This window comes from Poecilia reticulata, linkage group LG5 (assembly GCF_000633615.1).
Source record: "Poecilia reticulata strain Guanapo linkage group LG5, Guppy_female_1.0+MT, whole genome shotgun sequence".
In the NCBI taxonomy this organism is placed as follows: domain Eukaryota; kingdom Metazoa; phylum Chordata; class Actinopteri; order Cyprinodontiformes; family Poeciliidae; genus Poecilia; species Poecilia reticulata.
The window spans coordinates 31012002-31025701 of record NC_024335.1 but is presented as its reverse complement, the minus strand read 5'-3'; the positions used below and the strand labels follow the sequence as shown (position 1 = coordinate 31025701).

The 13700-nt window shown below is 39.2% G+C and overlaps 2 protein-coding genes across 3 annotated transcripts in view; both read left to right on the top strand.

The window, feature by feature from the left end:
- adnpa (activity-dependent neuroprotector homeobox a) overlaps positions 1-5521 on the top strand; it is an 11138-nt gene extending 5617 nt beyond the window's left edge. Inside the window, exons 3-4 of the mRNA XM_008410519.1 lie at positions 2218-2310; positions 2409-5521. Coding sequence (XP_008408741.1) covers positions 2218-2310; positions 2409-5081 — 2766 coding nt within the window. The 3' untranslated portion in view covers positions 5082-5521. The remainder of the gene's footprint in view (positions 1-2217; positions 2311-2408) is intronic.
- A 553-nt stretch (positions 5522-6074) lies between these two features.
- Positions 6075-11816, top strand: LOC103465555 (bcl-2-like protein 1). Of its 2 annotated transcripts, none has more exons than XM_008410520.2 (3): positions 6075-6190; positions 9210-9835; positions 11175-11816. In XM_008410520.2, exons 2-3 carry the CDS (start codon positions 9323-9325, stop codon positions 11313-11315), a joined length of 654 nt encoding a protein of 217 aa, XP_008408742.1. In that variant the 5' UTR covers positions 6075-6190; positions 9210-9322; the 3' UTR covers positions 11316-11816. The 2 variants fall into 2 exon arrangements, with proteins under 2 accessions (XP_008408742.1, XP_008408743.1); XM_008410521.2 differs by lacking the exon at positions 6075-6190 and adding an exon at positions 6206-6398.
- Positions 11817-13700: the final 1884 nt, after the last annotated feature.

The following is a 13700-nucleotide window of genomic DNA, read 5'->3' as shown; positions in this document are numbered from 1 at the left end:
ATTGTAGGTTTATCTTGGTTAGATATTTTTTCTTGTTTTAGAAAATCTTGACAAGATAAATTTTCTTGTTCTGTTGGCAGATAATTTTTCTTATTTTAAGAAAATTATACCCTATTTTTGTACTTTTTTTTCTTGTTTTTGAATGGGGACTTTTTGCAGTGTGTATCTTCTTTTCCTATTTTCACCTACTTTTGAGCCTAATCTGTCTTGTGGTACACAGGGCTTAAAGAGCTGTAAGTGGTCCGTTATGAAACAGGTGTGATTGAACAATGGTACCGCAGCACTTTTAAATTTCAATAATCAGAATGCAGAAATTGTTTCCGTTGTTTTAAAAGGTTTATGTCAGTCTGCCTTTTCCCCATCGATACGCTTCCCGAACGCCCTGCACCTTAGGGGTTTAAAAAAAAAAAAAGACGCACACATTGCGCAAAACTCTGAAACAGGAGAAGCGGGACATAAAACGGAGCGACGAACTAGATGTGAATTATTACATAAAAACAGAATGATGTGAAAAACATGACGATTAGGCGGCGCAGCAGGTGATGAGTGAAAATTACTGATGGTCAATAAATTATCAAATAAATCTAGCAACAGGACAGAAACTAAAGTGGACATAGCAATAAACCAAGAGATAATAATACTAATCAAAGGAAACTAAATGGAAATGAATGAACAAAATGCAAGAATAAACTAAGAAACTAAAGTAAATACAGTGGAATAAGCTGGTATGGCAAAACCTTTCGAGCAATAATTAATACAGAGGACTGTGTGGCAAGATAAACAGACACTATTTCCAGATAAAAGGTAAAATAATATTGTTGAAATGTCATGGGTTTGTTGAGACCGTATCTAGTACTGAGAATAAATATATCTTACAGACCATAACAGTAAATAAYTTATCACTTATTTATGTTTTTAACTAGATTTGATATATTTATTTCTTCAATATTATTTTTCATGTCAGTGTTGATGTCATGAGGCTGATGACTCCATGACACTTTCAGTTTGACTCATTAGGATTTGATTAAGAACCAGTTGTGTTTTTTGTCATTTCTGTCTTTAGTTTTTTCACTGAAAGCTCTGGTTTGCACATTAAATGCCATGTGGGTGAAATGTTATGAATGATACTCTGATGTCCCATTCTCCTGAAGGCAGCACAGAGCTGCACCACCAGAAACTGACAAACACTAAAGAGAAGAAGAGTTACCGCAGCATGGATAGAACTGTAATGTAGTTACAGTTCTATCCATGTTTTAATGTTGCAGAGCTCAGTCGTTTTGCAAATTGATCAAAGTTTAAACTGGCATGTTGTTCATCTTTTATCAGGTCATTTTGTGGAATATTTAACAACTAGAAAATGGCAAAGAATAATATTTTTTCCACTCTGATTGGCTGCTGTTAGACCTACAAATTTTAACTTGAATGTTCATCAAATTTTCCAGACACCTGTGAAAATAATTTCTATTCCCATGGCTTTTTTGTTCTCTGGGAAATTATCTTGATGATAAATACAGAAACGAGCATAAAAATCAAAACATCTACAATAGCGATAGTTATATTAATAATAAAATAATAGTCAGTGCAAAGTAGCCTACAAATTCTTTGTTGGGGGGCGGTGAGGGACCTGGATAAAGGCTAGGGGGGCCCCCGAAAAAGGTTGAGAAACACTGATTTAGTTGGTAATGTTGCATGTTCTAAATTACTTGCAAAAACATTGATTGAAAGGACTCTTATTTAATGTTGAGGGATTTTTGCCTGTAAGGCAAAACTTTAGGGCACAGACGTTTTATTTACATTTTGTTTTGAGTTGAAATGTACTGAAGTCTTATTTAAGTTTGAGTGTTTAGCTTCTTAATTGTATTGTTAGAAGCGATTGTTTGCACTATTCAAAGACACTTTTTATTAAACTGTGGCAATAGCAACGGTATAGTTCATTTCTATCATTATAAGTTTCAGGCTCAGGATTTTTTTTTACTTTAAGCCCTGGGTACAATGCTTTTTGGAGCTAAGTTAGACTCTTCAGAGAAATCAAGGCCTTCGACAGTGCATAACTAATTTGGTATCAACACTGTCGATCAAAACTGAGACCCGAGTAAAGAATATAAAACTCTCACCAGTGTCCAATCTGTCTTGTATCTGTTAAGAATGTATAAATTTAACTCTATGCTTACATAATTATGCTTAGTTGTCTTCTTAATTGTCCCATTAACTCTACAGGAGTTTAAAGAGTTTTGCCCAGATGAACAAACTGTAAAGGAGACTGCAGGCTATGACATCTGCACATGGGATCCGTCTCACTCTAAAACACAGGTAAATTCTCTTTCAGCTTGAACTTTTATGAATAAATCACCTCATTTTCTAAGACCACTGTTTCTTTCCTGGGTGTTTTTATTTTAAATTTTTTTTAGGTGTACCGATCGAAGCAGTTTTGCTGCACAGAGTGCCGATTTTCTTCCAAATACTACTCTGGCTACAAAAATCACTTCCGCAATGTCCACCGGAAAATATTGGAGAGTCAACTTCTGCTCAACTGTCCCTACTGTGCTTTCAGTGCAAACAGAAGGACCCTGGAGACACATGTCAAAATATTCCACATTACCAACTCATTCCAGCTGAACTATGGCAACCCACGTGCTTCCGTTTTGGGAAACAGCGCCGTACAAGGAAACAGACTGGAGAGACCAATGTACTTCTGCAAGAAGTGCAAATTCAGAGACGCACTCTATAATGTTGTCAGAAGGCATATTTATAGAGAACACTTCCAGCATATTGTTTCACCGTATCATGGCAGGGTCACTGGATCTGTTAAAAACGGTGCTTGTTCCGTCAACGGCAACAACATTTTCTGCAAACAGTGTCCATTTTCCACACGGAGCTACGAGGCTTTGGTGCAGCATGTTGTCGAGTACCACGAACGCATCGGTTCACAAGTTACAACCATGATTGGACATGCTAATGTCATGATGTCAAAGCCTCAACCAACCATGAACGAGAAAGCTGCTCTGATCATTAACAGGGGTAAAGCTCCAAGGCCTGAGCCAACAACGCAACCGGTAATTGGTTACCTGAAGCCCACTGTTAAGAGTCCGCGTAGTGTCCCAGTCAATCCGAAGCAGGTCAAGGTTAATGCCAATGGAGCCGTGGCTGAAAATAATCAAACTGGTGTAAACACGGCCCAAACACAGAAGTGGAAGATATGCACCGTTTGCAATGAGCTCTTTCCTGAAAACCTGTACAGTGCTCATTTCGAGTGTGCTCACAAGGCTAAAAAGGTCTGGGCACTGGCCAAGTACATCATGAAAATCCACAACTTCACCAGCAAGTGTTTGCTTTGCAACCGCTATCTTCCCAGCAGCACATTATTGAACCACATGCTGATTCATGGCTTAACCTGTCCACAGTGCCACTCTGCCTTCCACAGTATTGAGAAAATCATGGAGCACACAGCCAAGACCCACCCAGATGAGTTTGTTGGACCCTCTGGTGCATCCCCTCTAACCTTTGATCTGACTATTAAACAAACCAAACCCACTAACATTCAGCTTGCTGTCCTCACTTTCAACATGAAGGAGTCGCCCAACGGTCAAGATCAATCTCCACCGCCGCTGCAGTACGTTCAGCTGCCTGGAAAATTACAGCCAGTTAGAATTGTGGAAAAGCAAAACGAACCAAGAAATTTAGCTTCGCTAATCCAGAACAGTGATGTTGGAAAGACTGTTTGTCCACTGTGCTTCTCCATCCTCAAAGGTCCCATCTCTGACGCCTTGTCCATGCACCTGAGACAGCGACATCAAGTGATCCAAACCATGCATCCTGTCGAAAATAAGATGACATACAAGTGCATTCATTGTTTAGGGGTGTACACTAGTAACATGGTAGCTTCCACAATCACGCTGCACCTTGTGCAATGCAGAGCTGTTGGTAGGAGTCAGTCGAGTCAGGGCTTCAAATCCGCCTTGACTCTCAACTCGGCAGGTGCTGGTATTCTCAAGAGACAGTTGCCAACACAATCTCCTTCAAGTCCCAAGAAAATCAAAATGAGCAAAAAAACAGGTCCCTTCCGCGGAAGCACCGCTCCGTTTGACGGCCTGGTTCTGGATCCATCGGGCTGCGAGCACAAGACACATGAGGCCAGGAAAGAGTTCCTGACGGCATACTTCAATCGACGGCCATACCCGACTTCTCAAGAAGTGGAGAAGCTGGCCGCGAGTCTGTGGCTGTGGAAATCCGAAGTTGCTAGTCACTTTGCGTTGAAGCGAAAACTGTGTTTAAAGGGTTGTGAAGCCAAGAAGGTTTTGGTTCAAGTTGGCCTTGACATGAACGCTGTGGACAAACTGAAACATTACCTGATCTTTGATAAGGGGAGGTTGGTCGGCACCACGTCTGCTAGGTCTACAGGCTTAAAGTCACATGCGCCACACTCAAAACCTAAACGACATCCTCACACACCCAACCACACAGTGGAACAGAGTGGTTTGCACATAGAAATCATTTCAATAGACTCAGACAACGAAGAAGAAACAGAGGATCCTGTTCCGAATGAAGAAGTTGAGACAAACAAAGATGAAAAGGTTGACACAAACCCAGGAGACAATGCGGACTACAAGTGCCCGGAAAACCCGACAGAAGAGAGAGAACATTTGGAAGTGACTGATCGTTCAGAAGAAAAGAGCAGTAGTCCAAATCACAAAGAAGATGACCCAATCCAAGAAGTGTCTGTATTATCAGAAAATGAAAATGAAAAAGTTGAGCCAAACCAAAACGAAGAAGTCTTGTCGGAGAATGAAAAAGTTGGTATAGAAGAAGAGCTATTGCCAGAGAATGACACCCCTGATGTACAACAAGAATGGGAGGACTTGGAGAATGAAAAAACTGACCCCAACCAAGAAGAGGTCTTTGCAGAGAGTGAAAAGGTTGAGCAAAACCAAGAAGAGGTCTTGGAGAATGAAAACGAAAAGATGGAGTCCATGTCCCCACAGAACCTGTCGGAAGAAGAAAACCATGAGAGCATGGATGAGCCTTCCATGGAAACCAGCTCTATTGACGATGGGAAAGAAAATGCTGACATGCCCTCATGTTAGTGTTCTTTTGTTCTGGTTGAAAATTAGCTGAGTTTTGCAAGTGAACGAGTTGTACTGCTCCAAAAGTGGTAACATCTCGAAGGCCTGTTTTTATTAACTTGGCATGGGGCACATGAATTCATCCATTTTTAATGTATTACTCTTAACCAGACCTGGAGAAAGGAAAAACTGTTACCTTAACCTGCATTGTATAAGTACCGATGCATATATATATAGAGACGGTTCTTCTTTGCCTACATTGTGGTTCTGTTTCAAACTGTATTACTTTTCCTAGCTGCCATGACACATAAAATGTTTTTTTCCAAGTTCCCCTATTTTTTGTTTACTTCTGTCTTAGTTGTTCTTGTGTACTCTCTTCATCTTATCCCAGACTTAGACAATTTAAGACGCATTTAAAGTTTATGTACCTGTTTCAATAAAAATGTTAATTAAAAAGTTTGTTGGGATTCAGTCTACCTGTTCACAAAAAACTTTCAAAAACAATCAAAAATAAAAGCAGATTAAAGATAAAATATTAAGCAAATGTACACGCATTGCAGCACTTTCATAATGTTAATTATTGTGAATCATTTAGATAAGTCTCAGCTATAAAGGTAAATTGCCTGGTAAATATGCATTTAGTCTCTAAATGCATATTTACTTGCATTTAAATACATAAACTAAATTGTAGAGTGTTGGAGTAATAGAATACACTAGATTAGAATATACTTTATTGATCCCAAGGGGAAATTGCTTATTCGCTGGTAATCTATTCCATCCAAGGTGTAAATACTAGTAAGTGCAAATATAAACAATGTACAATTTATCAAAATGACAATATAAAATTAAAATAAGAATGCGCGTAAAAAATATATTAATCTATACTAAAGTTCCGTTAATACTCAACGTTACGGATTTGATCTCTAAATTTCCGGGGTGTTTCGATTGTTGATTGGCGCAGGAGCAGGAAAAGGCGGGACTTTTCACGGCATTAGGGACACAATTGGCCAACAGCCTGCATACGTCACTATACGGGCCCCTGTCAGTTGCAAAAATGTTGTGTTTGCAATTCCATCCACTTTTACCTTCAAACCTGCTTTCTTAACGGAAGAAATAGACTTCTGAGAGCTGTAAGTATAACGGCCAGACACAAATGGCCATTAAAAGCACATCGTATGTACTTTTATTGCTCTCTCCCCCCTTCCCTTCTTTTCTGGAGCGTATCTTGTAGTCAGTTTAGCAGCTAGTTAGCATGCAAGGCTAACCCAGTTATTTCCAAACTACGTGACTTGATGGAGCTGTCAGAGATGGCTCGTTTTCTCTGAGAGAGACGCTTAGGTATGTCAACAGTTTGCAACGATGTGGTTCCGGGAACGGCGATCACGACGAGTTGTGCTACATTATGGCTAAATCTAGATTCCGTTATTCGTATTGATGCTGATGATCTGTACTGCTGCAGTATATGTGTCCAATAAACACAGTTGAACATGTCATAATGCAGTCTGCGAGAATTGCACCAGCTATTTAATTGGGATTTTATGTGACAAAAAGTAGTGCATAATTGTGAGATGGAAGAAAACTGATACATGATTTTCATTATTGCTTCTAGCAAAACAAAAAAGTAAGCAGTGTAGCTTTAATGTGTATCCAGCAGCACGAAAAGATACAAAATAACGGATCTTCAAAGAAATTACAACTGTATATTATTTTGAGATATGTCTGTACCTGCCATACATGTCTAGACACTGATTTTTCTTTTCTTTTTTGATATGCAGCATTAATTTTGTACTGCACAGAGAGTTGCATATGTAGTTCAGTTTCGGTCTTAACCTCTTTCAGTCTCCACAAAATGACTTTTTGCAGACTTCTTACGGTTTTCCTCCAACAATTGCTTATTCCTGAAGGCATGTTTGGACATGCTTAGCAGCTGAAAATACTTCCAGCTCCTAAGCTGGAAGTATTTATTACTCTGTTTTTATGCATTTATTTCTGTTAATTTTGCACAGTTACTTTGATGCACAAACATGTTGTTTTCAACTGGGAGCAGCTGATTAACATATCAAAAACTCAAATAATTACCAGAACTAAAACCCCCGAATCCCCGAGGAGTTGAAGAGGATGCAGGAGGAAGTTCAAACCGTGTCTTCCATCGATTGTTATGCCCACAGCCAGAGAGAAATTTAAAAAACGAGCAGTAAAAGCAGTTGAGATTGATTAGCAGAGCTTCCCAAAAACTGATGGTCCATGTAGGACAATGCTGCTGTGAAATATTGTCTCTGCTGCCCTGATTATTGGGCTGTTTTTGCTTTTTTTTGTTGCTTTTAATTCCCCAATTAGTGCATACAAAAAGAATACAGACTAAGAAACAGAGGTATTGATATGTAAAATAACAAATAACCAATTAGATAAGAGAACAAATGGCAAAACATTGAAATAACCAAGCAAACAAAAAAAAAAAAAAGGATCCATTCAGAACAAAAACAGCACAGAACATACCCAAATGATGTCACAACAATTTTTTTATTTTTATTTTTTAATTCAAAAATACTTTATTGACCCCAAAGGGGAGGTTGGTTGTTTTTGGTTTTTTTGGGGGCAGTTTTATAGCTGTTAGCAAGTCATGAGATGCTCATAAAGCAACTTTCTTTTGTCAAACCAACATGTATCACTAAAAAAAAAACATACTTTGTATTCATCTATTACATGAAAGAAAGCTCATTAAATACATTTCCGTTTGTGTGTAACATGACAAAATGTGTACAAGGTAAACTGATGTGCGTGTATTACCGTTTCCCAGGGGTGAAAGTAAGGGGGTACGGCAGGGTACTGCGTACCCCTAAAAGATTTAGTGGGGGTACGCAGTACCTGCATTGAGGGGAGCGGCTGTCTGCTGTAAAAAATGAATGGGTTCACTGTGCAGCTGTGAGTTCGCCTACTAATCAGCCGTGACTGATTAGTTTTTCAAGAACAATCTAAAACATGACTTAATCAGTTAATAACTTTTTCCCCATTTCATATTGTTTCTGAACTGTTCGTGCTTTACTAGAGCAGCAGTGCAATGCATCGATCAACCATGAACGAGACAGAGAGAAAGAGAGAGCAAAAATGTGCGAGTGGTTTTGAGTTGATCACCTGTTCAGGTTGTTTTACCTTTGCTTACCTTTCTCATGGCGCTTTACAGCCGCTGTAATTTTTGAACATTCAAACTTGGACTAATTACCTCGTTCTTTGTGAATATACGTCATTTACAACAAACATCAAATACAGTAAATATGTTTCATTAAGTATTTAACAAACAAATGGCTTCTACCGCAATAATTATATGAAATTAAATTAATTGTCTAATATTAAAAAAAATAGTTTGGTGCTGTCGGGCTCAGAGTCTGAGAGGCTTTTCCTTTATCAAACTTTTTTTTAGTGCTTATTTAGTGGAAACATTGATATTGATGAGACTTTCCTTTTTCAACCTTTATAGCTCCACTGTTGAAAATGAGGCTCTAACTTTCACAAATGACATTGAAATAAAATCCAGTCCAACATCTGGTTTGAGGTGATTCCTCTGGAATCTGTTGGAGGAAAAATATCCCAACTTCAGAAGATGAGCTTTTAACTTAACAGAGCTCTGTGGTTCCTCCTGTCAGTATGAGAGTCAGGATGAGGAGGCGCCATGTTAGGAAGAGAAGTGGAAGCTGCAGGATCTTCAGAACAAACGGGTCATGATGCTGGACTACTGATTATCCCTCTGTCTGGACACAGAATCAATATATAACCAGTTTAAAATCTAAAATGCACTGTTATAAACCAGACATGGAAAACTGGGATGCATCCATGCCATGATGTTCAGAATTTAGGTCTCATGGCATCTCAAGGTGTCAACATTGCAGCCAGTGGGCTGAAGGAGGAAATAAAGCTCCATTTTGTAGCAATTCAAGAGCTACCCAGCTGTTATCAAAAAAATAATCAGTACAGAAACTCCAAAGCACACAAAGAAGCAATGTATATATATATATATATATATGTATATGTATATGTGTGTATATAATAATTATTTTTGTCATAGTACCCCCAAGAATTTAAAACTACTTTCACCCTTGCTGTTTCCCTAAAAAAGTCACACCGCCGCATCGTGATTGTCCTCTGTGCTTCCAGGTTGCTGTTGCCGGCTGCAGCGTTGGCTACGGAAGCTCCAATGTGACATCTGGTGGCCAGGGAGAAATGAAAGCGTCATGGCGTCTTGCTAGGTCAACTGCATGTTGTGAATAATGTCCTACAGCAACAGAGAACTGGTGGAGTTCTACATAAGCTACAAATTGTCTCAGAGAAACTATTCAAGCTCTCTGCTGAGGTCCGAGGCCGACGGGGCCAGGACCAATTGGGACGGGGACAGCCGGGGCCCTAGCAATGGCCCGCTGGTCAACAGCCGGGCTGGCTCCCGGGGGAAGTCCCAGGGCCCTCCCGTCGAGGTCGTCAAATCGGTTCTGAAGGACGCGGCAGAGGAGTTTGAACGCCTCTACACCCAAAGCTTTAAACACCTTTCCTTGCAGCTGGACATCACCCCCGACACGGCCTACCACAGCTTCAAGACCGTGCTGGATGAGTTGTTCAAGGGCGAGGTCAACTGGGGTCGGGTGGTGGCCATGTTTACCTTTGGGGGGATTCTGTGTGTGGACTGCGTCCAGAAGAATATGAGCGAGCTGGTCTCCCGCATTGCTGAATGGATGACCACTTACTTGGACGAGCAGCTCAATCCCTGGATCCAGAGCCAGGGAGGATGGGTACGTCTCCACATCGACACGCCTCATCAATGAGTTCAGAATATCATTTAAAAGTCTCATTTAGTTCAGCAACTCCATCAGCAAGTGACACACATTATGTAGATTAACTACAAAAAGGCTCATGTTTTAGCTTTTAAACAGAAATGTGATCTTAATGGAAGAACTATATTTAATAGCTGCTTAAAGGTTATTGTTTTTGACAGATACTTTTAAAGGGGCAGTATTATGTATAATTTACATTTTATTTTAGTTTTACATCATGTTTTAATGTTATTCCCTCATCACAAAACATACCTGGAGTGTTTCCTTTATTCTTCCATACATGTTCAAGAAATATTTTAATCTCCCATGGCAACCATTCAGCCGTGCAAAACGGCTGTTTGTGTTGAGCGCTGCCTTTGAGACGCAGATTGTCTCCGGAGCTTCAGTTTCTAAGCTTCCTCATTACAGAACCGCCTCCACCTGCAGCTCCTTCAGACTAGCCAGCAGCAATTAGCAAACACCTGCTGAGCTCATTATAGGAGCTACTTCTCAGTGAAACGCTGGTAAAAACGTTAAGTTGTTGATAGAACAGCAGTGTTGTGATGACTTCCTGGAGGCGGTGTTTCAGAAAGGACAGGAGTTTTTAAAGAGACAGGCCCAATTTCAAGGTGTTAGACATTTTTGATATATGTAGCATTTTGATTACAACTGAAGGTAACATAGTTCGTTGATTATGCTATAAAATGGCACTTTTTGCCTGGAAATCACTATACTGTCCCCTTAATGTGACAAATGACAATCTTATATTTTAATTTATTGAATGATGGATATAGATACAGAAAAAATTGTATTTGCTCCCCTTCAGATACAAGTTTTTTTTCTTTTCATTTTTGTTTCACTTAAACATTTCAGATCATTAAGAAAAAAACCTGTCAAATATATCCTGAGTTAATACAAAAAAAAAAGACTCCTGTTTTGGCTAACTCATCCAAACCAACCTGGCATTTAGGAAAATAAAAGCCAAATTATGTTGGTCATGATTGATTTTTAAAAGCAATAAAAGAGCAAATTAAGAAAATTATGAGGAACCCTGAATATCCTCTTTGAGTGTCTTCAGTCAGAAGCTTTGATAGGACCGCAGCAATACAGACTGCTACCAAAAATCCTTACAGCCCATAATCTACAACAAGTTACAACAACCTTTAACTTCCCTTTGGGATTTTTAAATATAATTTAATTTCCTTAATTGAAAAAAGGGCATAGTTACCTTTTATAGGCTCTGTAAGGATGACTAAAAAAATAAAAGCTGAGAAAACTCTTTTTCTAACTCTCTGTCTGCTGTGTGTGTGTTTCGTAGGACCACTTCGCTAACCTGTACGGCCAGGACGCCGCTGCAGAGGGCCGGAGGTTTCGGGAGACCTTGAACAAATGGCTGCTAGTCGGTGTGGCTCTGCTGACCGGAGCTCTGCTCGTCATGTTTATCGCTAAGAAACGATGAGCACTCTGCATGTCTGTCATCATGGCACACCGTGTGTAATGCTATGCCAACGCAAGTAGTTATTGTTTACATAAAAAAAAAAAAAAAACATAAAGCCCGGTCTGCTTGTGCACTGAATATTAGGCTGCAGTCAAGCAAATGGTAGAAGTATCTACGACCAATGTAGCTTCGGTGAGCTGTCATACTTCTCACTCTGCTTTTCTGGTTTCTTTTAACACGCAGCAGTGCATTTTTAGTTGTTTAAGGGTCTTAATGTTCAGACTTGAAGTGCTTTAAATGAACATAAGCTATAAATAAGACTGAGAAACATGGTTTGGTGAATTAGCTCTTTTTTTCCTTCATTTTGCCTTCTGTGTGTTATCCAAGGACCAACTCTCATGTCTCTCAAACTGACAGCTGGCAGTTTATATTCCCTCCACCCCACTGTGTAACATTGGAGTCTGTTTGTTGCCTGTACTGGAGTTTTAGGCATGCTTCAAAAATAAATATATTTATGTTTTTCTTGTGGTGTTGTTTTTGTGTGTGTGTGTGTGTTGGTGAGATTTCCTGAAGCACGATATGTTAAACACCCTCAGTCACGGGTGCAATTAACAATTACTTTAGATTTCAATTAATCTATTTATTGTTCTGACGATAAATCCGTACAATATGCCATTTTTGATTAATCAGTGAAGCACTTGTGACTTTTTATACAAAAGCAGAAATGCAGCAAAAGATGCAAATAATTCCTTTTTTAAAAAAAAACATTTCATTGCCTTAAATGCAATTACATAGCATTCCTTTAGTGAATCAGAACCAGTTGAAGCTAAAACTAAAACTTGAATTTTGTCTACAACATATTTACAAAGGTCTTTTATATGAAAAGTAGAATGTGTATATGTTTAGGTATAATCACTGCTCTGAATATGTGGAGTTTTTTTCAGCAAGCGCCCCGTTTTTTAGTGTATGCTCCAGCTAACGAATACTTGATAACTAAATTAGTTGATTATTTCATTAATCTATTAATCCGATTAATCATTTCAACCCTACACAACTTTATATCTGGAAAGAGTAAGTTATGTGGTCAGAAAACTTACTCATAACCTTTAAGCAGCATGTTGCTTGCTTTATATCATTGAGTAGATTTGGTTACAGTGAGATAAGTCAGCTTTCTGTTAATTTGACAAACACACAAATATAAATATGACAAGATTAAAAGTGACTATTTGAGCTACAGTTGAGGTGTTTAACTTTCAGTGTTTAGATGCAGCAGAGGGAATGCATGCCATACTTTCCAGATTTGCATATGTACATTTTAAAAATCAAGATTATTTTTTTCTTCCATTTTCTTTTCGTGTGCTTTTTTATGTTGGATAAACACCAAATAAGATACTTTGAATACAAGTTGTGTAAGAAATTAGTGGTTTGAATAATTTTACAAAGCGCCTGCTTTGACTTTGTGGTCCGTTGAGCTTCAGTTGTCGGGAGTAGTGTTGCACATGAGCCGCCAGAGGGCGCCAGCGCACCACGCGGTCTGAGCGCGACATTCTTTAACCGCTATCCCGCTGGTGTTTATCGAAATGCACTTTTTCACCGTAGATGAACCATCTTTTGTTTTATATAGTATTCTGTCGGAATTTATTAAAATTAATTCACACCTACAAAAAGCCAACTTAGAGTCCCTGACAGCATATTTGGCTATCGTGAAGTTTTACAGGAAACAACTTTTAACCGAATAGTCACAGCCAGAATAAAGACATCTCTGCAGGTCCTCCCAGTCTGCTCTGGAAATTAAAGCGTAGTGTACAGCAGCAGCAGGAGAGAGAAGCTTTTCGCCACTAACGGATGGTTCTGTGAGTGAACTGGAGCGGGCCTGTGGTTGCTAATCTATCCCCGTCATTTGCTGCCATTTCCCCAGAGCAGGGCCGACAGCTGCTGCAGATAAACAGCAGATAGAGACAGTTGAGGAAAGGATATAAATTATGGATGTGACTTTTTCTTCACATCTCGTCCCCTTCCTTTCCTCCCCCCATTTCAGTTGTTTCCTTGTGCTTTTTATTAGTATTTTTTTTTCTTTTTTATCATCATTATTAACTTTTTAGTATATTTCCTGTAAGGTAGTCCTTGCAGGTGTCTACGCCTCAGGGTGGTTTTAGAGGAAACAATAAAATAAAAATAATCACGAGACTGACAAGGTTATCTAATTTTATGCAACATGATTCCTGTATCCACGGAGAATGAAGGTTTGCAACGATTGACTGGCATTTGCCAGCTCTGAAACAACAAACAAAATAAAAGTTATTACAACTTTCTTGGCGAAGAGTGTGGTCTGTGTGTGTGTGTGTGTGTGCATGCGTGCGTGCGTGCGTGCACGTGTTTATTTGTAATACCTTGTGGGGACCATTC

Coding starts and splice junctions, on each gene's coding strand:
- LOC103465555 (XM_008410520.2), top strand. CDS start 9,323: ATGTCCTACAGCAACAGAGAACTGGTGGAGTTCTACATAAGCTACAAA. Junction 9,836..11,174: donor TCCAGAGCCAGGGAGGATGG/GTACGTCTCCAC, acceptor TGTGTTTCGTAG/GACCACTTCGCTAACCTGTA.